At 44.4% G+C, this 21,568-nt stretch overlaps 1 protein-coding gene across 23 annotated transcripts in view; it reads left to right on the top strand.

Moving 5' to 3' along the window:
• Positions 1–473: 473 nt before the first annotated feature.
• The window catches only part of MAP3K4 (mitogen-activated protein kinase kinase kinase 4), a 135,810-nt gene continuing 114,715 nt past the window's right edge, over positions 474–21,568 (top strand). For 7 of the 23 annotated variants that reach the window (XR_010600127.1, XR_010600132.1, XR_006172375.2 and 4 more), the window contains exon 1: positions 5,772–6,061. Coding sequence is in view for 11 of the 23 variants with exons in the window: in XM_024101660.3 (XP_023957428.2) it covers positions 6,021–6,061 (41 nt within the window). In the remaining 12 variants the exon portion in view is untranslated. Of the gene's footprint in view, positions 937–1,588; positions 1,697–5,747; positions 6,062–21,568 lie in introns of those variants that run through there. The other 16 variants (XM_008163982.4, XM_008163985.4, XM_008163983.4 and 13 more) reach the window with 7 other exon arrangements.

Consider the following 21,568-nt stretch of genomic DNA (forward strand, 5'->3'; position numbering starts at 1 on the left):
CAATGAACTTGGTCCTATGTGTGGAATCCTATCCTGCCATGGCAGGATGATACCCAGAGCAGAATAGCTAGCAATGTTTTACTGTACAGGCAACAGGCCCAGGGCCAGGGTTTTGCCCATTAAGATCACGCCACTTCACCCACCACCAAAATTCATGCGCCTCCTACGTGGGTCATGCAAGCATATTAATGGCATCAGCAACCCTGTACAATCACTATTTAGTACAGGAAGTAGAGAAGAATACCTTATCCAGTTGAAGTGGCAGGGCAATCATCCTAAGAATGTTTCTGACCTCATGTTACTATTACTAACAAATGCTCCTATAATAGAGATGACTTAATGGCACCAAAGACCAGCATGATCTGACATGCAGAATGTGAGCTGCCAGTGTTTAGACAGAAATGTCAAGTTGACTGGCTCCTATTATAGCACAGCTGTTGAACGCTGCAGCTGAGCAAGGTCTAGCAGCTATTAGACAGGCTGCTGCAGTGAATGAATCACAGGGCTAACAGCTGATTGAGCAGACGTGTATACAAGATGATGCCTTAATTTCCCACAGAGATTCACACATTAAATTATAATTATTCCAGGCTGTGGATCAAGGTTCATTTCTTAAAAAGAGATCCTCTGTCATGCTATTATTGAACTATAACTACTATGAAAAAATCTCCATAGATGGGAAAATTCACAAGTTTTCACATGGAAATTTGTCTTGGTTTCCTGTTTGGATTCTGGGACAAGACAAAGATCTGTATAACAGATCAATATTGTCAGATGAGGCTTGCTAGTTCTCAGACACAGGTATCATATATCCTGTACTACTCCACTGGATCACAGGAGAGCTGTTTTAATCTCTGACCAAGGAAATATGCAAATCCATTCTTCAGCATTCTTAACTAGATTTTGCACTTCAGTGCTTTCTAGTGCCTAATGAAGGTAGGATTTTGTTTAATTTACTTTGTTTCCAGTTTTTAAAAACTTATTTATTGTGACTCTAATAATTGAGACAGATAACTAAACCCATGGTCACTCTTATTTTCCTGAAAAAAAAATGTTTTTTCAATGCATACATGAAATGTTCATGAGATAAAGCCTGACATTAGTCTGTGGTAAGTGCATTTGGTTGAGGTATAAGTCTTACCTTCCTATGAATAACTGACACAGAAAATTAAATAAATGTTTGAACCTATGACCATGTTCAACTGAAGAAGTCTAATAAAGGTATTCTTTGACATTACTTGTAGTCATCTAGTTGCTGGACATTTTTTTATATATATATATATATATATATATATATATATATAAAATAACTTTCTTTATTAGTATTTGTAGATAAAGCAAACACTTCTGGATAACATAGTATTTTATTAGATAGTAGAAAACCATAGACATGTAGGCCTATCTGTTTGTGATAGAATGGGGAGAACTGACTCTATATGCCCTTAATACAAAGGATTTAAAAGAGCACTCAATTGTAGAATAGCTATTTGAATTTCTACCTTATGTCCTTACTTTTGTTACTAAGACAGTGTTGCCAACTCTTGCAATTTCATCTCAAATTCAAACAATTTTGGTGTATTTCTTAAAGCCCCAATTCCTGGAATGAAGAGATTTGTTAAGATAAGCTTCTATCCCTCATGGTTGCAGAGAAGTTGAAAACATGAAGTAAGTGCACCCTAAAAGCTCAAACAAGAAGGTAAATAAACCTTAAATTTAGTGTGTGTGGGTTTTTTTTTAAATCCTGATTTTTAAGTCCATCATGATTTTGGGGGGGGGGGGGGGGTCTAACTCATGATTTTTGAATGCTTGAGGTTGGCAATACTGCAAAGAATACCTTAACTGAGTAAATTGAGAGATTAAAAATCTCATTTACTGTTCTCTATGCTGTGTTTCCTTCTTGCACTTCCTTCTGCACCAACAGTGAAACCAGACTGGTCAGTTTTACCTGTAGGACCTCCATACATTAGTACAATGTTGTGTCTGGAATCACAAACTAGCAGGGGGCACATTTTGAATTAAAAGGAGAGAATATTTGTATTGAAAAAAGTCATTAATATAATCTTATTCCTTATCAGGTCTGTAAACCCTTGATTTTTTAAAAGCAAGCAAACAAAAATCAAACGTGAAGCCTAACCTATGTATAGATTTCATTGCTACATTGATCTTTAGGTCACCAATTATGCCACATATCCTGGCAGAGTGTAGATATACTTGATGGCCACCTGTATGTTGAAAAAAATTCAAGGAACTCCATGCCCTTGCCACTTGAGCTAAAAGAGAATATCCAATATAAGGTGTCACACCTTGTTTCGTGTGGAGGCCACCAAGAATACTGCACACACCAGAGGCTCCCTGCATTTCTTCCCCCCCCCCCCCCCCCCCCCCCCCCCCCACACACACTAAGTTCCCTTTAGGCCACCCTCCCATCCCCCTGTATTTAAGCAACTCTCTGGAACCCCCACCTCCTCCCTCATGTAAGGGACTCTGTGTGCATCCCCATTTCTCCCTTCTCCTCTGTGCCAGGGGCTTTGTCTGTTCCCTATGTCCCTCTCAGACAAACAGAGAAATATAATCACTCAAGTTGAGTGTGAGATCCCACTTTGCTTGACCACTTAGCTGATGCAGTAGTATATCCTCTGCAGGCCTCCCACAAGCATAATCACAACAGGATATCATCTCCATGGCAAAAGGCATCAGAAATTTTTACACTAGATAATAAAATCAGCATGATTCTAGTAGACTATTATGGTGCTTGCTGAGAAACTCAAACTTCCACAGTGACTGCTAAGCATAACCACATCTTTGCCTGACCAAAAAATACCCAAGGAGATGGTATCAGACAATGATACCACAATACACTTCACAAAAATTCCAACAGTTTATATATAGCTACAATTTTTGTCACATCTAGTCCTTGCTATCTGCAGCAATCAAATGTACATTTTAAAAAAATAGTGCTTGCTTCACAAGCTGTAATGTGGGAGAGACCCATACTTCCATTTGGAGTATATGCATTTCTAGATACTGGCTAAAAATAAGGTACTCATTTACTGAGTAAAGAGGGTCAGATTTATGTCAATTTCTTTGCTTTTCAGTGCTTTGGGTTTTGTTAATGACATAAATTTGAGTTGTTACATGACAGACACCTGGCTTTTGAAACTGTTTTGTTTCCAGATTTACATATTTGAGCCAGAGAATCTTTCACTCATTCACTTCAGTACTGCTTTTGTTAACTGTACTTTCTGAAGTAAAATGATACAATGTGCACAGAAATATTCTCTCTTGATGGTGAACTATCATAATGATAAATGCAAGTCTGCATAAATCCATTGATCTGGCTCCAGACATTTGGCATTGGCTATTTAACAAAGCTGATACATTTATATTAACAATATCTTCTGGATTATTAATGTTCCAAATCAATTTTAATACAACAGAAAAATTCTTAGTTAAACAGTATACTGTTTAACTGTGATTTAACAGGTCAAGTATTTTAAATGTGCTGAGATATTTCTCTGACTCACAGGAACATGTCATAATTTTACAAACTGGACAGTCTCTACGCAAAAGAATTAATGGACACAAATCTGACATCAGGAATCATAATACTCAAAAACCAGTGGGAGAACACTTTAACCTGTCTGGTCATTCAATGACAGACCTGTGGGTGGCTATTTTACAACAGAAAAACTTCAAAAACAGACTCCATCGAGAGACTGCTGAGCTGGAATTGATATGCAAACTAGATACAATCATCAGAGGGGTAGCCGTGTTAGTCTGAATCCGTAAAAAGCAACAGAGGGTCCTGTGGCACCTTTGAGACTAACAGAAGTACTGGGAGCATAAGCTTTCGTGGGTAAGAACCTCACTTCTTCAGATGCAAGACATCTTGCATCTGAAGAAGTGAGGTTCTTACCCACGAAAGCTTATGCTCCCAGTACTTCTGTTAGTCTCAAAGGTGCCACAGGACCCTCTGTTGCTAGATACAATCAATTTAGGATTGAATAAGGACTGGGAATGGCTGAGCCATTACAAACATTGAATCTATCTCCCCTGTAAGTATTCTCACTTCTTATCAAACTGTCTGTACTGGGCTATCTTGATTATCACTCCAAATTTTTTTTTCCTCTTATTTAATTGGCCTCTCAGAGTTGGTAAGACAACTCCCACCTGTTCATGGTGTGTGTGTCCTCAATATATGTTCCATTCTATATGCATCTGAACAAGTGGGCTGTAGCCCACAAAAGCTTATGCTCTAATAAATTTCTTAGCCTCTAAGGTGCCACAAGTACTCCTGTTCTTTTTAAGAATCTGTAGAGTCTGGTGCAATATTCATAGGATCGTAAATAGATTTGCACATCTGGTCTACGGTTACTTTCATGGAGGATCTTGGCATAAAACAGACAGTGGCTCTGATTCTAATCCCTTATTTTTTGTATTTCATCCTACAAAGAAATATAACATATACCATACAGATATTATTCCTTGGTATCGGAAGTGGAGATGGTGATACAATATGTAGCACTCTTTCTAAATCAGTGCTAGGGGGCGCTGCTCTACTTTCATTATAATTAAATGTAAAAATTAAGGCTTGACCACCCAGAGTGATGAACCATCTCATGGTTTTCTAAATGTGAAGGGTGTTAACCTAGGTATTCTAGCTAAATTTCAGTTCAGGAAATTGCATTTTTCCTTCCATCTATAGCTGCAAATGGATCATATGTTCTACTTCAGGTTTTTGTTCAAAAGGGGTGGATAATTTTCCAGTGGGCTTTAAAGTGACCAGCTTTCCAAAATGAAAATCCACAACAGCCATTCCAGGGGTTGAGCCTGCAGAGGATAGTTTTGTTGATGGGCGGTGCACAAGAAAATCCCTCAACTGAGGAGAGAGAATTAGGTGATTGCTCCATACTTGTCAAAGTATACACCTCCCTCTTCTCCTCTGCCATCCTATCCATTGGACTACCCTCTATGGACCAGGGATTTCTACAGAAGTGGGGAGGGGCTCATAACATCTGCCAAACCTGGTGGGAGGTGGTCCTTGAGGTGCATATGTGCTTAGCCAGCCTACTGTAAATTTCTCTGACCGCCAAAAGCTGTTTAAAAAAGCAATGTCACTGTCTCCACCAAGGCCACTAGAACAGTCAGTTTTCAGGGTCACTTCATGTGTTTGTTCTTGGACAACTCCTTGAGTGATTCCTATCCCTGTCTCCCAAGGCATAGGGAAAGAGCTTAATTAATATTGCTAGCATCCATTGTCGGTCTGAGATGAAAGTATGCTGGCACTACGTCCTTGGTATTAATTCAGTATCACCATCCCTACTGGTGTTAAAAATAAGTCAGACCCCCCCCCCCAAAAAAAAAACTTAAAACTGTAAAATCTCATAATTTTTTCAGCCAAAGTAACAAAGGCCGGGTTCGTTTTATGTGATTTCTAGCTTTTCAATCTCAGGTTTCGGGCTTTTCTCTGTAACGGGGAGACCTAGAAACGTCTTTTGCAACTAGCAGAGCTGAGCGTGTCCCCCAGAGCTGCAGCCTGCGCGCCTCGCCCCCCTTGCCCGAGCTGGGACCCGAGGCGGGAGGTTAGGAGTCAAATGTGGGTCAGTAAAAACAAACAACAACGTATTTATCAATGACATCATCATATTCACCCCGCTGGGTGCCCCCAGCCCTAGGGATGCAGGAGGCCCTGCGGGAGAGGCTAGTGACCGGTCCAACACCGCCCCGCCCCTTTCCGCGGCCGCTTCTCTCGCCAGGGGAGGCGCGAGCGCCTGTGGTTTCTCTTGTTCCTCGCCGCGCGCCGTAGCGCTGCTCCCGGCTTCTGCCCCCTGAGACTGTTTGCAAGATGGCGGCCGCGCGGGCGGCTCTTCGCGGCCGGATCCCCGCAGCCGGGTAGAAACACCTCCCAGCCCTCCCGCAACGCTGCTCCGCGCCGGGCTGCAGACAGGGGCCTGCTGCTGCCATGCCGACCTCGGTGCATTCATGAGACACGTCGCTGAGCAGCTGCTGCCGCCGCCGCCATGGAGGAGCCGCCGCCGCCGCCGGGGCTGAGCCCGGGGAGGTCAGTGACCGGTGCTGCCAAATAACGAGCCACGCATAAACAGGGGCCCGGCCCGCCCGCTGCCACATAGTGAGCCAGCTCCTCTTGGCCGCACCGGGTCTCCCTGCTCAGGCGCCACCTGCCCCCCGACCCGCTGCTCCGTGCTGCAGGCGGCTTCGTGGTCAGCACAGGCGGGGCAGCCGCCTCTCCCCTGCGGGAGCTGGGAGCCGCTTGCCGCGGACCGCTGGGGCGTGGATTTGGGGGCTTCGCCCCCCCTTCCTTCTCTGCCCGCGTCTGGGCGCTTCCTAGCGAGCGGCGCCCTCAGCCCCCCGCATCCCGCAGCGCCCTCACGTGCAAACTGCAGCGCCCGCGGCACGCACCCAGCCCGCGCGGCTGCACTGGGGATTTTCTCCCCTTGGGTGGAAAAGCCGCAGCTGCTGCTGCTGCTTCAGCCGTTCTGCAGACGGCCCTGGAGGAGAAACTCTCTAGACGACAAATGTCTCGCGGCGGCTGTGGGGAAATGCAGCACTTTGGGGGTAGATCTGTGAGCGTTAAACACGCACCGGAGCAGCAGGAGAGGATGATGCTTCTGAGGCATTCACTAAAGAAACAGGCGTCCCCGTTCCCATATTCCCCAAAGAGCTTTACAAACTGGCAATATTTCATGGAGGTGGCACATTCCCTGAGATCAGAAAGGAGAGTAAAACCCATTCAAATCACTTCTGTTTTTCAGTGAAGGAGGCACAGGGTGACTTATCCGTGCCGACCGAAATAAAGACATGCAAGAAGATTTGGGGGTTTTGTAGCAGTTCTGGATAAAAATAGGTAGTTAGATCTCTCCTGCTCTTAGAGAAAACAGCAGTGTCTCAGAGCAAGCACCTCTTCCTTAAATTATTGCTTTTGGCAATGTTGTAATAGATAACTGTGATAGAAAACATTTAGAAACATTATCTACAGTCTCAAGCTTCTTGCTACTACCTCTGCTTCCTGAACATGCTGAACTCAAACTGGCTTCTTGCACGTCTCCATCTCAGCCCCACTGAGAGATGAGGATGCAAATAACGTAATGGTTTAACGATTCCAACTGGCTGCAGAACTGTTGCATAACTTCAAGTTATTAATTCCCTAGCAATTATTTCTCTCTTTAAAATAACATCCTGTTGATACATTACTTCTCACCAGGAGGCACGCAGGAAATGTTCTTTTAAAACACTTCAAGTGTGTACAATTAGTAACATAAGGAGAAGAGTCAGGCACGCTCCATCTCAGGTGCACAGTAAAGAAGAACTAGGTGCAGTCACATTCATGAGATCCTTCTTGGATGTTGCAGTGACACTTTTATTACTGTAATGTGTTGAGAGGGACATGGTTATTTACCCTGATATATATTTTGGACTAAGGCTATGAAGTTGGATGGCAACTAGTTGGATTTGCTTTAATATCTTTAAAGTAAAATAATAATAAAAAAAAAGTTGGCATAAAAGCCGGCTATTGTTAATGTTAATAAATTTACATTGATATTAATAGGAATATTATGCTCTGTAAATGCAAATAGGACAAATGAATTTAGAAGTTCCCCAGTTTCTTTTCAGAGGTCTTTTAATAGTAGCAGTTTAGATTAAGCAGAAAAAGACTTAAAAACAAAACCGGTATTATCAAGACCACAAACTAAGAGACAGTCAAATTTAGTGTTTTCATGTACAGTAGATTACTTTTCCACATGAACAGAGCATGCCCATACATTTCCTGCTTAGGGCCACTTCTGACCTCTGGTGGATCCTGCTTATTAAAATCCAGTTTGTGAGTTAGATGTGGGTGTAGATAGTATGGTGGCAACTATTTTCAACAAATGAAAATTAAATACTTAAATTATTTTTTTCAGAGTGGGTAGGAGGTGTCTCAAAACAATTGGGTATTCTTAGATTGTATAGTGCAATTGCCTGTTCTCCACTGTAATTCACCTCCATATGAACTGTAGATACTGACTTACCTTTAGAGTAAAATGATTTCCATGGTTCTCTAGGGACTTTGTGCTTATTTTTTAAAAATGAACAGAGTATGCTAAAGTTTTTGTAGCAGAATTACAGTGGATTTAAACATTGCTGGTACATTTAGACTTCAGTCTCACAATCAGATATACGTGGAAGAACCCTGTTGAAGTTGGTGAGACTCTGCACAGACTCAAGAGTCTGCCCATATGGATCTGATTGGAGCATTTGGTTTTGAAAACAAGATATTTTAAATCAGTGCTCACCTCACTTAATTGCCAAATTTTGTGTTTAAAGTGTAGGGTTTTCTCTAGAATATTTGAAGGTCACTTGACATATGACACAAATTGAGAACTTCTAGTCTAGTTCTAAGGGCTGGTCTACACTGGGGGGAGGGAAAGGGGTCGATGTAAGATATGCAACTTCAGCTATGGGAATAGCGTAGCTGAAGTCGACGTATCTTACTTCAACTTACCTCGGGTCCTCACGGTGCGGGATCGATGGCTGCAGCTTCCCCGTCGACTCTGCTACCGCCGTTCGCCCTGGTAGAGTTCCGGAGTCGACGGGAGCGCGTTCGGGGATCGATATATCGTGTCTAGATGATGCGATATATCAATCCCCAATAGATCGATTACTACCCGCCCATTTGGCGGGTAGTCTGGACGTACCCTCAGAGTATGAAGATACTCTCTTACCATTATTACTGGTTCTTCAGGTTTGTGTTGAGGCACATTTCACTGTTGTTGCTTGTACTGTACTCTCTTTTGGAATAAATAATGAAGTCAGGCTCTATGCATTTTTCATAAACAATACACTTGCATTTATAAATAAAAGTTGACCCGTTTTGTCATTGTGAAACATTGTTTTGGTCTAGCAAATTACCAAAATAAATCAAGGATTCCATAGCTCGTCAGAGCATAATTTTAGCAATATATTTATTGGATTAAGATAAGCACACAGTGCAAAGTCATATTTTGTTTGAATTACATAAGATCAGTTATTACTATAAGATACTCCAAAATATTTGATTGAGAATCTTTTTCCAAAAACACAGTTACTCCCAACTCTTCTCCTTCTTCCTCAAAAATACCACTCTCCCCCTCCCCTTCAGAATAAAGAGTTTTTGAGCAAGAGAAAAATTGAATGCTGGGCAGACTGGAATACTTAAGAGCATCCAGTGAAATCATGCTGCTAGTAGGGTTTGGGCAGGAGTTCATATGTGGTGGCTTGTTTGGTTTTTTTTTTTTTTTTTTTTTTTTAAAGACGAAATATGATTGCATTAAAGTTTTAAAAGTAAAAGATGTGCATACTTATATGAATGAGAATACTTGTTCAAAGTGTTCAATTGCTTAACACTTTTTGATAGTTCAGAAGCTTTGGCTGCAGGTGTTAAACTGTTAAACCCCAATTACCAGGTGTGTCCAAAAACTGCCTGGCACAAAATCCAGGATAGAGGAAAAGGTGTCCTTACTTCACCTATACTTTCTTGGTTTGCGTGCCAGTTTGGTCCCTGGCAAAGGGGAGAACAGTCTTAGAGATTCCCTAACTTGCACTTTGTTGTCCGTAGCCCTCTTTTCTCCTGTCACAGCCCTGGTGCCAGGACTTGGGATTGGGGGGGAGAAGCAAGGAATAGGGCAGCCAATGAGGCATCCAAGAGCTGTTGGGCCAGCTGTGTACCAGGTGGAGACTGGGAAACTTCCCAGTGACTGATCTGCCAAATTTATTGGCCATAGGGCAATGATGAATTGAGTTCTTAGTCTATTGGGGAATCTAGTGTTTTGGGAAGTCCAGTGTTGTTTCATGAATTGAATTCAGTACGTTTCTCATGCTGATAAACTACATTTGAAGGACTGATAGTACATCAATAGTGAAAAGAATATAAACTAATTTTCTATCCCCAATTATATTTTCAAGTGGAAAATTAATCTGAAAGAGCATCACCTCTTATTTTTCATGTATGTAAAGAGACGAAAAAAATACTCCACTTTTATATACCATAGTCTCTTGTTTACATGTGAGAGACTGGGATCAATGAGACACACACACACACAGCTTCCTCCCCCCCCCCCCCAGGTGAGATGTCTTTGGCATTCATAGCAACAAGGATTAGTTTGCAGAGCGTGACTGCTTCAGTTGTTTTCATGGTTGTTAATTAGTGCTTTCTGTGTCAAGGTTGGTTTTATTGTTATGTAAGATGGTGATGTTGGCTCTTGTGGAATGCAAACCATGCTGTTGTGAAAAACAAATCCACTGACTATAGAAGGAAAAGATTAGGGGTTTGCTCGTAATTGCAGTCTGTATATACTATGTGTGCTGCCCAACCCCAAAACACTAACATCCCCCCCTATACTCTGTATGTTACCCCCAATGACCAATAACTGACGCCTCAAATTTTCTGTATCGTTTATTTTTTAAATATTCTTTAATTAGTCTTCACAAAACTGCAAATTTAAAAAAGTTCCATACAGACATATCCTGTGAAATATTTTTATACTAACTTTAAATATTCATAACTTGCTTCTTTTTAAAAGTGCATTTTTATTTTTAAAAACCCTCTTTAATATATTGGCTTCTAGCAGCACTCAGTATTATATCAGAAGATACAACTATCTTAGCTTCTTTCTCCAGTTCTGTGACTTAACTTGTTTTACACACACCAAACACTTACATTGCTACATAGACTTGCAGAGCAACAGGCTTTCAGCATTTGTCCATAAAACATGTTAATTGCTTTAAAATTATTTGTTGCTTGCCTGGCTCAATACATAAGCTCTGAACTAAAATACTTTTCAGGAAAAGATTGAGGAAACCATCATGTAGTTTAGAATAAAGAAAAACTAGCATCCGTATTATATTCTCTACGTGGGGATTGAAAGCTTTACCTGACATCTTTTATCCAGAGGCCAGTGTGGAAGATATGGGTGACTGGCTCAGTGAAGTGCCAGGGCAATGCCCTGATGAGAAGCCCAGACTCTCTCCAGTTCCAGCTGCTGGGAAAGGCAAGAGTACTGGGATTCTTACCAGGGTGCTGTCTGTACTCCCTATTTGAGGCCTGACATTTCAAGCTTATTAGTAGGGGTTAATGTGAATCTACTTTTACACTACCTACACTCTTACTGACTGCTGGAAGACAGAAGCTTTGTATCTTTTTAATAGTGATAGTAGATTCTTCTGACTTGTGCAAAAGTAGGTGGATCTCCCATTACCCTAGCCCTCTGACTGTTGCAGGGGAATTACACAGTCTCTGCTACTTTACCCCTTTCCTTGCTGCCGCCGCCTCTTTTTGAAGGGTGTGGGATGGGGACTCTTCTCTGGAGAATTATTTCAGCGCTTGACTTCTGTGTTTCTCATAGCTTTCCTAGGCAACAACAAAATGAAAGTGACCTAATCTATGTCAGTTTTACTGTACCCACTGGGATCTTAGTAGCAGCTGTGAAACTGACCAGTGCTTTGTCAATTTCATTTTTGCTGCTCTTTGAGTTGAACTTTTACATTCTTCCTTTAAAGGTCCATTTACACTTATGGTGGCATATAGTGTACAGACACTTCATGCCCAGCTAGCATGAGTATTAACAGCAGTGTAGACAGTGGGGCACTGCTCAGGCGAGTAGAGCGTCCTACATGCCTGAACCTTGGACCATGCATCCTACATGGCTCTCTATAAGCTCAAGCGGGGTCTCCCACGTTTACAGTGCTAAAAACAGCACTGTAGTGTCCAACTCCCTCCCCACTGCTGGAGCCTTTCCCTGTTGCCTCCCTGCCTCCTCTCGCCAGAGCCTTTCACTGTTGTGTTTAGCACCACAGTGGCTAGTGTGGATGCCCCCTGCCTTTTACTGCAGTGTGTAGCTACATGCAGCAGTATGTAGGATACAAGTAGACCAGGTCTAAATCTGCAAGAATTACTTTAAAGGTATTGGCTAAAATGAGTACCCATTTGATGACAATTATCTCCTGGCACAATCCACTCCTTAGCCTATCACAGTCCAAATCGAGAGGAATTGTCCAAGGAAACAAAACAGGCATAAGAATTCAGATTCTGGACAGCTAACATCTATACCAGGGGTCGGCAACCTACGGCACGCGTGCGAAACATGGCGTGCAAGCCGATTTTGAGTGGCACGCAGCTCCCTGCCGCAGTCCTGGCCCCCAACCCCACTCAGCGCCCCCCCCCCCCCACTGCTCTCCCCTGCGGGGGCAGGAGGCAGAAGCTTGGTTCTGTGGCAGCCAAGCTTCTCCCCCTCCCCCGCTTCTTCCCCCAGTGTGGTGCTTTCCGGCCCCTCCTCCTCTCTGTCCCTGGCCAATCAGCTGATGGCCCTAGCGAGGGGGAGGAGGAGGAGCGGCAGCATGCACACAGCTCCGTAGAGGAGGCAGAGAGAGGTAGGGACGGAGCCTGGGGGAAGGGGGTGGAACAGGGCATATCCCTTCCAGCCCCCTGCCATGAGCCGCTCAGGGCAGGGGGCTGGGAGCACCCCCACGAGCCGAGCACCCCAGCCTTCTGCCCTGCACCCCCCACCCCAACACACACCCAGCCTTCTGCTCTGCACCCCCACAGCCCCATCCCTCTGCCCTGAACCCCGCCATGCACACTCAGCCTTCTGCTCTGCACCCCCTCTGCCCTGATCTCTCAAACCCCCCCCCACACACACCCCAGCCTTCTGCCCTGAACCCTCTTCCCCCAGCCCTCTGCCCTGACCCCTGAAGCACCCCCCCCCCCCCCCCAGGTCTGGGGTCCCGGCCGCAGGCCCTGATCAGCCTGCTGCTGGCCTAGGTGAACAGAACCCCAGGCTGGCAGCGAGCTGAGCAGGCTGGTGGGGTAAGATCAGCATTTTAATTTATTTTTAAATGACGCTTCTTAAACGTTTTGAAAACCTTGTTTAGTTATATCATATAGATTTATAGAAAGAGACCTTCTAAAACGTTAAAATGTATTACCGGCACATGAAACTTTAAATTAGAGTGAATAAATGAAAACTCGGCATACCACTTCTAAAAGGTTGCCGACCCCTGATCTGTACACTGCAGAGGACAACTACCTATGCATGGACCAGAAGCAGATAGCATCAATTTTTATTTCTGTTGATTTCTTCTGAGCAATGCAAGATTTGCTGCGAACCAACAACAAACAATTTCATTAGCAACAATGCATCCAATATAGCCTGCATCCCAGAGACCTGGCTAGATGATGATGCGAGTCCTCTGCTAACCCCCTTATTCCCTACACCAAATTTCAAAGCCTCCTAAAGGACAGCAGCACCCCACCCACAGGATGAATTAAGGAACTGGTGAATCATTATCATTGTATACTAATTTCAACCGTTGACAAGTTGGCCCCCAGATGGCCCCTTCTTAACCATCAACACAGATCTCCTTGGTTTTCTCACACCCTGCGCTAGATGAAGAGAAGGAGGTGGAACCTCAAACATTAGTGGTGGAAAATGAAGATTAATACAGACAGGATGAAACCAAATGAATTCTTCTAAGTCAGTGCTGCGGCTGTATTACAGGCCAATAGAACCTTCCTTTCAGTTTCCATTGAATCTGCCAAATCCTGCCCCAAGAGCTGTCCAGGGTAGTAAACTGCATCATTGCTTCTGAATGTCCACAGCTTGTACAGAGTACTTAGCTGAAGAGATCATACACATTTGAGAGTGCTTCCCAAACTACCTTGATCCGCCCTGTCTGCTCCCACCAACCAGTAGCCTGTCTGCTTTCCCAGAGTCCAGTACATTCATTTAGCCAGAAATTCTGGATACAGTAAAGGAGCCTCGACTCATGACCTGTGAATCTGACCCAGGCCTTTCCTGGCTTTTGAAAGAGAGACATGAACAACAGGTGCCACACATTAAGAAATGCACGCTGGATGCATCTAGAATAGCCAGCTACTGCCCAGTATCAAACTTCCCGTTCCCATTAGCCAAAGGCCAACTTCAAGCTCATCTAATTGTGCTGAGTCTAGGTTATAAGCATCAATCTGGATTCAGGCCAACATGGAACTGAAACCGCTTTAGTGGCAATGATGGATGATCTCCTACTGTCAAGGGGTAAGGGACAGACATCCATTCTCATACTTCTGAACCCAACAAATAGTGATGGGAAACCACACCTTCGCTACTAGAGCCCTCACTTGTGGAGTCTCACAAGGATCAAGTCTGTCTCCAGTTCTATTCAACATTTACATGCAGCCACTAGGTGAACTGGTCATTAGACGTGGATTCCACTGCTAGAAATATGCAGGTGAAATGCATTTCTACTGCATATGACCACACCACTATCACCAAGATGGCCTAGTGCTTTGATGAAATCAGCTCATTGATGGACAGCTGGTTGAAACTGACCAAGACAGGTGGGCAGAAGATAGCATTTTGAGGAGTTTACAGCCCTGGAGCAGCCTCCTTCCGTTAAAAGTGCACACCCGCAATAGGTCAATTCTTTCTGTAGTGTGGGAGTGCTCGAGTTCCTCACTGATGCTAAGCTCTCCCTTACCATTATCCATGAGAAATGTCTTCTGCCATCTCTCATTACCTAGGAGACTCATCCTATCCTAGTGAACGGTGACCTCACCTCAGTTATTCATGCCTTCATCACCTCTCTACTGGACTACAGCAATGCAGTATACCTAGGCATGAAGCTCTCAGTGCTAAGGAAACGCCAAATAATACAGACTGCTGCAGGATATCTCCTCAGTAATGCTGGCTGCTGTGAACACATCTTCCGCTCCCTACACTGGCTTTCTATAGAATATTTAATCATGTTCAAGGTGCCAGTCCTTTATTTCCCCCCTAAGGTACTGTACTTAATGGCCTGGGCCTAGGGTATCTAAAAGATAGACTAAAACTCTGGGTGAAGACTGTGATCAGCAAAGTCATTCCTCTGGCACAATGGAACTTTCTACTATAAGCTTGCCTGTGCAGGAGATAGAGCTTTCTCGGGGCCTAGCCTAAAACTGTGGAATGAACTCTCAGGAACCAAGGACGATCATAAACCTCACCACCTTCCACTCAAAGAGCAAGACAGAATTCTTTGACCTTGCTTTCTGTAACATAAACACATAACAACATATGTGTTTAGAGGTTTTTTTTTTTTTAATTCAGAATGAAACCCACTACTGCATGCACTTCTCCCCTTCCCCCCCCTCCCCCGAGAGATGAGAACAGACACATGACAGGTGTTAGTCATGTTGCTTAATGCACTACTGGAAGGTGCTTAGATATGGTGATTACTCTGCCTATATAATTCTATTCTATACACTATGGGTTTTTATACCACTGTAAATGGTGGTTGTCTTTTGGGGGGGACATCAATTAAAGAGAGATGTGGATCCTTTACAAGTTTTTGTTTGGTTATAGGATGCTTTCTGATTCTGCACAAGAATACATTAGTGCGGCATTGTAAAATCATAACAATTTGCAAATCTAGACATGAAAATTGCTTGGCCACTCTTGCTGTCATGATGAAAAAGTTAATATCTTGGCTGCATGTCATTTAACAAAAAAGAAAAAGTAGTGGGCTCATGTGAATGAGCAAGTAGAATTTTGTAAGTTTGGGCTAGAATATAGCAGGGCTTGAAAAATTCACCATATTTACTAGCCAAAGGATGCAACACAATGGCACAATTGATGCACTGTCAACTTCAATAACTGTCATCCTGGGCATGGAGGGGAGCAGGAGAGGTGGTAGTTGAAGGACTGAGTGGAGCACAGCTACCAGCTCTGCTCCTTCTGCTGCAGTCCCAGCTGGTGATCCATTGGTGTTTCACCAGCTGATACGCTCATAGTTTGTTGGAGGAGGATTTGCAGCTTGCAAACCAACCAGCCGAAATCTATCAAAAGTTTCAGGCCTTCTTTATATGTCAAAAAGAAATGCCCCCCACTCCTCAAAAAAGGTACAGCTCCGTTTCTTTTTCCTTTTTCAGGTTACCTTTGAACAGTAACCGTTTTATTCAAATGGACTTTTTGTGAAGGAATAAAACTCATAGTTCTAAATGTACTCACCTTTATATGCATATTATGCTACAAATGTGGCAAAGCTCAAGCTGGAATTGAAAAAAATGTAATCTAAGGGCACGTTTACACTGGCAAAGTTACAGTGCTGCTCAGAGTGTGCCAAAGGGAAACTGTTGTTGTGTGTTCACACTGACACCTGCCTGCACAATAGTGTTCACGCTTGCAGCGCTATTCGGAGCAGTGCACTCTTGGCACAGAGCACCTCTTTCTCTTTTTCCGCTAAGACTTGTGGGAAGGTGGAAGGGGTCGCAGGGCATCCTGGGTCCTGTCCCAATGCCCCATGATGCATTGCTCTGCATCCCAGCAATCCCTGTGCTTCCGTCCGCATTTGGCGCCATCTTTCAACGGTTTGTGTACTGTGCGCCGCGCCCTGCCCTGCCTCTTTCTGGCTGCAGGAATGAATCCCAAGCTGTTGACAAGAATGCTGTTCGCACTGACGAACACGTCACGAGTGGCAGTGGAGTTATTCCTTAAACTATAAAGGCAAGAGGAATGCAACATTGATCTTGCCACACATAGTAGCTATGACACGAGAATGCTTGTTGCATTCACGGAGGTGCTGACCACAGTGGAACGCCGCTTTTGGGCTCGGGAAACAAGCACTGAGTGGTGGGATCATATTGAAATGCACGTCTGGGATGACAAACAGTGGCTGCAGAACTTTTGCATGAGGAAAGCCACATTCATGGGACTGTGTGATGAGCTCGCATCAGCCCTGCAGCACAGGGACATGAGAATGAGAGCTGCCCTGCCATTGGAGAAGCGCGTGGCGATTGCACTGTGGAAGCTGGCTACTCCAGACTGCTACCGATCAGTCGCTAACCAGTTCGGAGTGGGAAAGTCTACCATTGGACTGTGTTGATGGAAGTGTAGAGGGCCATTAATTGCATCCTTCTCCGAAAGACCATGACTCTGGGCAACGTGCGTGATATTGTGGATGGCTTTGCATAAATGGGCTTCCCTAACTGCAGAGAGGCGATAGATGGCACGCACATTCCAATTCTGGCACCAGACCACCTAGCCACCGAGTATATTAATCACAAGGAATATTTCTCAATGGTTCTCCAGGCGCTTGTGGATCACTTTGGGCGTTTCACAGACATTAATGCAGACTGGTCTGGAAAGGTGCATGACCCGCATCTTTCAGAACACTGGCCTGTTCAAGAAGCTGCAAGCAGGGACTTTCTTCCCGGACCAGAAGATCACCGTAGGGGAAGTCGAAATGCCCATTGTGATCCTGGGAGACCCCGCCTACCGCTTAATGCCGTGGCTCTTGAAGCTGTACATGGGGTAACTTGACAGCAGCAAGGAGTGGTTCAACAGGCTGAGCAAGTGCAGAATGATTTATGGAGTGTGCATTTGACCGTTTAAAAGCCTGCTGGTAATGCCTGTATGGGAAGCTGGACATGGCCGATGACAATATTCCTATGCTTATAGCTGCGTGCTGTACGCTCCATAATATTTGTGAAGGGAAGGGTGAAGGCTTCACTCAGGGCTGGACCACAGAGGCTTAGTGCCTTGAGGCTGAGTTTGAACAGCCGGAGACCAGGGCTATTAGAGGGGCACAGCGCGGGGCCATAAGGATCAGGGATGCTTTGAGGCAGCAGTTTGAAGCTGAAAGCCAGTAATATTTGTTGCTATGCTTGGGATTGCAGTGCTTGTAATGCTAGGAGGTGATTGGTGCACATGATGCAAGAAGGGGCCTTAACATAATTGTATGTTGCTTTGCAGAGTTCTTTTTGCTTTCACTTAATAGAATAAAGATTGCTTTCAAACAAACACAATTCTTTTATTGAAAGACGACAACCAGTGGAGAGAGTGAAATGAAAATATTCATCAGCAGGGAGGGGGATGGGGGAATGGAAGGTCTCAAGAGGAGGAGGGGTCCCGGGACAGCTACAGATTTGTGTATGTCCAGGGATCATACCCAACCTTCTCCTTTTGGAGTACGATGCAGAGGGTGCTATACTTCAGCAGGGCCAAATTGCAGATGGATGGGTGTTGAGTGCAGTGGGTATTGGGAGTCCACACTGCTGGACTGTGAGGAGGGAGGAGTGGAATGCTGCGGCTAGAGAGTGGAGCCCGGAGGTTGATAAGAGTGTGGTGGTGGTGTGGGGAGGGGGTCGCATGAGAGAGAGTTTTGCGACAGCGGCTGCAGGGGAGGGCAGGTGCGGAGCTGCTCAGTTTGAAGAACTAGTATCGCCTAGAGCATGTCCGCTTGGTGCTCCATAACTGTTAAGAGTCACTCTGTGGCTTCTTTCTGGTGTACCACATTCTCCTTTCGTTCCCTTTCCTAGCTGTCCTTCAATTCCTTTTTCTCGATACCAGAGTGAATCATATCCTCACGCATAAAGTCCTCCTTAGTTCTTCTTGGACGCTTTCTAATTCTTTGCAACCATCCTGCTTCCGATAAGGGAGGCTGGCCTCCCAAGGTCATCTCTGTGAAATTTAAATACAATGTTTTACAGAAGCAGTATTGTTTACAACACAGACATCACTGTTTCAGTGCTTTAAAACACAGCCAGTACTCTCACACCTAACACTAATTGACTGACCCCAGACAAGTACACATAAGCCACAAGACCCCCAAAATGGGAGTAGCCGCAGGGGCAGGGTAAATCATTGTTCCCGGACCCTGCTGTACCCTGGGCACATGGCTCTTGGGCACTTAGGGAGAGCCAGCACTGTAGGGGGGCTGATAATCATTCCTGTCCCCACACTTTCCACAGGAGGTGATCATTATGGAAGATATCTCCCTGCTGAGGGTGAGCAGGGAATCAAGGGAGGGTCTTCTCCAAGCCTGTGGCTTCCACCCTGGCCCCTATGCGGCTCGTCTGTGTGCCGCTATGGTCTCCCCCCCCCCCCCCCCCACAGTGATGGCACAATGGAGTGGGAAAGTTACCGTTAATGGGGCAAGAAACAAAGCAGCTCTGCTGAGGAACATGTGTGTGCGGATTGTCTTTATCTCCACGAGAGTTTCCTGGAGTTCTCTGAGGGAGATTCACGTGAAGTGAGGGAGTCAATCAACAGCCTGTTCTGCCGCTCAAACTAGGCATGAGGTGGGAGTCAAGCCTGCCTTCTGCAACCCTCCTGCCCTCAACAACTCGCTTCAGCAATTCCCAAAATCAGATCCACTTACAAGGTGCCTCCTCTTCTGTTTGTGCTTTGCCAATATCTGACTGCTGTGACTGGTTAGGCTGCTCCGGGGTAGAAAAGAGCTCCTGACTGCATGCATCTCTGGCCTCCGAGTCGTCATCTGCCTCTGGTTCCCCCACCCTCTCTTCATCCAAGATTCCTCCTCCTGGATCAGTCCACTCTCGATTGGCAACGAAGCCAACAAAGTATCCACAGGGGACTTCGCAGTGGAGGTGGGGTCACCACCGAGTATCGCGTCCAGTTCTTTGTAGAAACAGCAGCTCGTGGGCACAGCACTGGAACGGCGGTTTGCCTCCCGAGCCTTGTGGTTCCACAGCTCCTTCACTTTGACCCTGCATTGCAATGTGTCCTGGTTATGGCCCTTTTCTATCATGCATCTAGAAATCTGTCCGTAGGTATCATAATTCCAACAGCTGGAGCGCAGCTGTGACTGCACTGCCTCCTCTCCCCAAATGTTGACTAGGTCCAGCAACTCAGCATTGCTCCAAGCGGGGATTGCGTGGTGCGTGGAGCAGGCGTGGCCACCTGGAAAGATGCGCTGAGACCGCTACACACATCACCAAACTAACAGGAAAGGGACTTTCAAATTTGCCAAGGAATGTATGGGTTGGGGCTAATGGTTGGTCACCCGAGGGCAGGGCAGTAGCGTTCAAACCAATGGCCAGAGAGGTGAGAACAGGCATTGTGGGACACCTCCCGGAGGCCAATCGCAGTGCTCTAATCACCACAGTATCTACATTGGCACCGCAGTGCTGTATCCCTGGTGCAGAAAGCTCTACAACTCTCGTCGAGGTGGTTTTTTTTAGAGTGCTGCATCGGCGCAATTTCTGCGCACTAAGTGGCTTGGCGGTGTGGACACCTCGGGAGTTACAGCGCTCAAAGCTGCTTTACTGCACACAAACTTGCCAGTGTAGATGGGGCCTAAGGTGAAAAAATTTGTTAATATTTTTCTATTTCCTGTTTTACGAGTTACAAAGAACCGGGAGTTCTGATTATTATTTTTTCTGAGATGAGAACATTAAGGGCTGCCAAAAATGTTAAAGGGCTCTATTTATTGTATTTATTTGTACTTATTTCTAACTGGTACAACTTCCAGAATAAAAGTCCTTTTCTGTAGATCATTTAAATAGTCTGCAACTGTTCTGAATTCTGCTTGTGACAAAAAACAGGCATGTTCTATTGAAAATTTATTTGCATTTTCCTTAATTCATTCTCTATTTTTGTCCCTCTGTTTTCTTGATATTGATCAGATTTTACTTTCCGACAGAATGTACTTGAACACAGTTCACTTAGACTTATCATTTTTGCCTCATCACAATCTGGCCATACATTTTTCCATTATAAATAGTTATAATAGTGTGCTTGGGGTTTTCTTCCGAGGATGTTATGAAAAGTTGGGATAAGGTGTCGGAATATCAATAGTGCAATGATATAGCTAGCCAGATCATGGATGATTTTTTTAGTTAAATGTAGTCCTTCCCCAGTTTCCCAAGATGTTTTTGATTAATTAGTAGGACTTTGAAGAGTTTAACTGGAAAGGATCTGACTACAATTAGAGAACTCTATTTGAGATATCCTGGAGAAAGGAGCTATACTATAGCCTCAGCATTTCTCTGTTTGGAAGGCTTTTTATTTTTATTAAAGGGCTTTAGTGGGTGAGAGACATCTTCCCTCTTTCTAGGTACAGTATCTAGGGAGTTCCATTAAAGAGAAAAATATTTGGCTTTAAGCCCCCATTTAGAAGTGAAAATAGCTATTTTCCCCTGCAGTTTTTTACAGAAAAGTATTTTATGTTTCTGAGGAAAATGTTAGACGCTCAAAAATTTTATCTGGATTATGCAGCAGAAGTGCTTATTTGGCACATCTGTCTCTTAAGGTCTTTACCTCTGCTGGGGATTTACAGTCCTTGATGGCAGGCTCCTAGCCTAGCTGCACTACCACAAGCCCCTAGTGCAGACCAGGAAAGCCACTGTAAATCACGACTTGCACTAGTGCACTTTACTTTGATATCAAGCAGGGGTTAGCTGCATTGGTGCAAATCATGGCTTATAGCACCTGTGCCTATTTGCACTAGTGCAACCACATTGGGGGTTGATCTTCAAGGGCTGTAACTAGGACAAATGCCCAGTGTCGGCGAGGCATTAGTAGGACCCAAAGATGATGTTTAGCATTTTAGTACTGTCTCAAATTACTAAGCAAAATTCTAGTCTTTATATAACTTTCTTTACTGAAGAGCCTTTGTTCACATCATGCAGTTATGGTCTTCAGGTGTCTCCTTTGTAAATTATTGCATCTGCCTGAACATTTTTTTCACCTACTGTTTTTACAAATAACATCTAAGATTGGAACCAAAAAAATATTTTTTTCTTCTGATTGTTTAC

This window comes from Chrysemys picta, chromosome 3 (genome assembly GCF_011386835.1).
Source record: "Chrysemys picta bellii isolate R12L10 chromosome 3, ASM1138683v2, whole genome shotgun sequence".
In the NCBI taxonomy this organism is placed as follows: domain Eukaryota; kingdom Metazoa; phylum Chordata; order Testudines; family Emydidae; genus Chrysemys; species Chrysemys picta.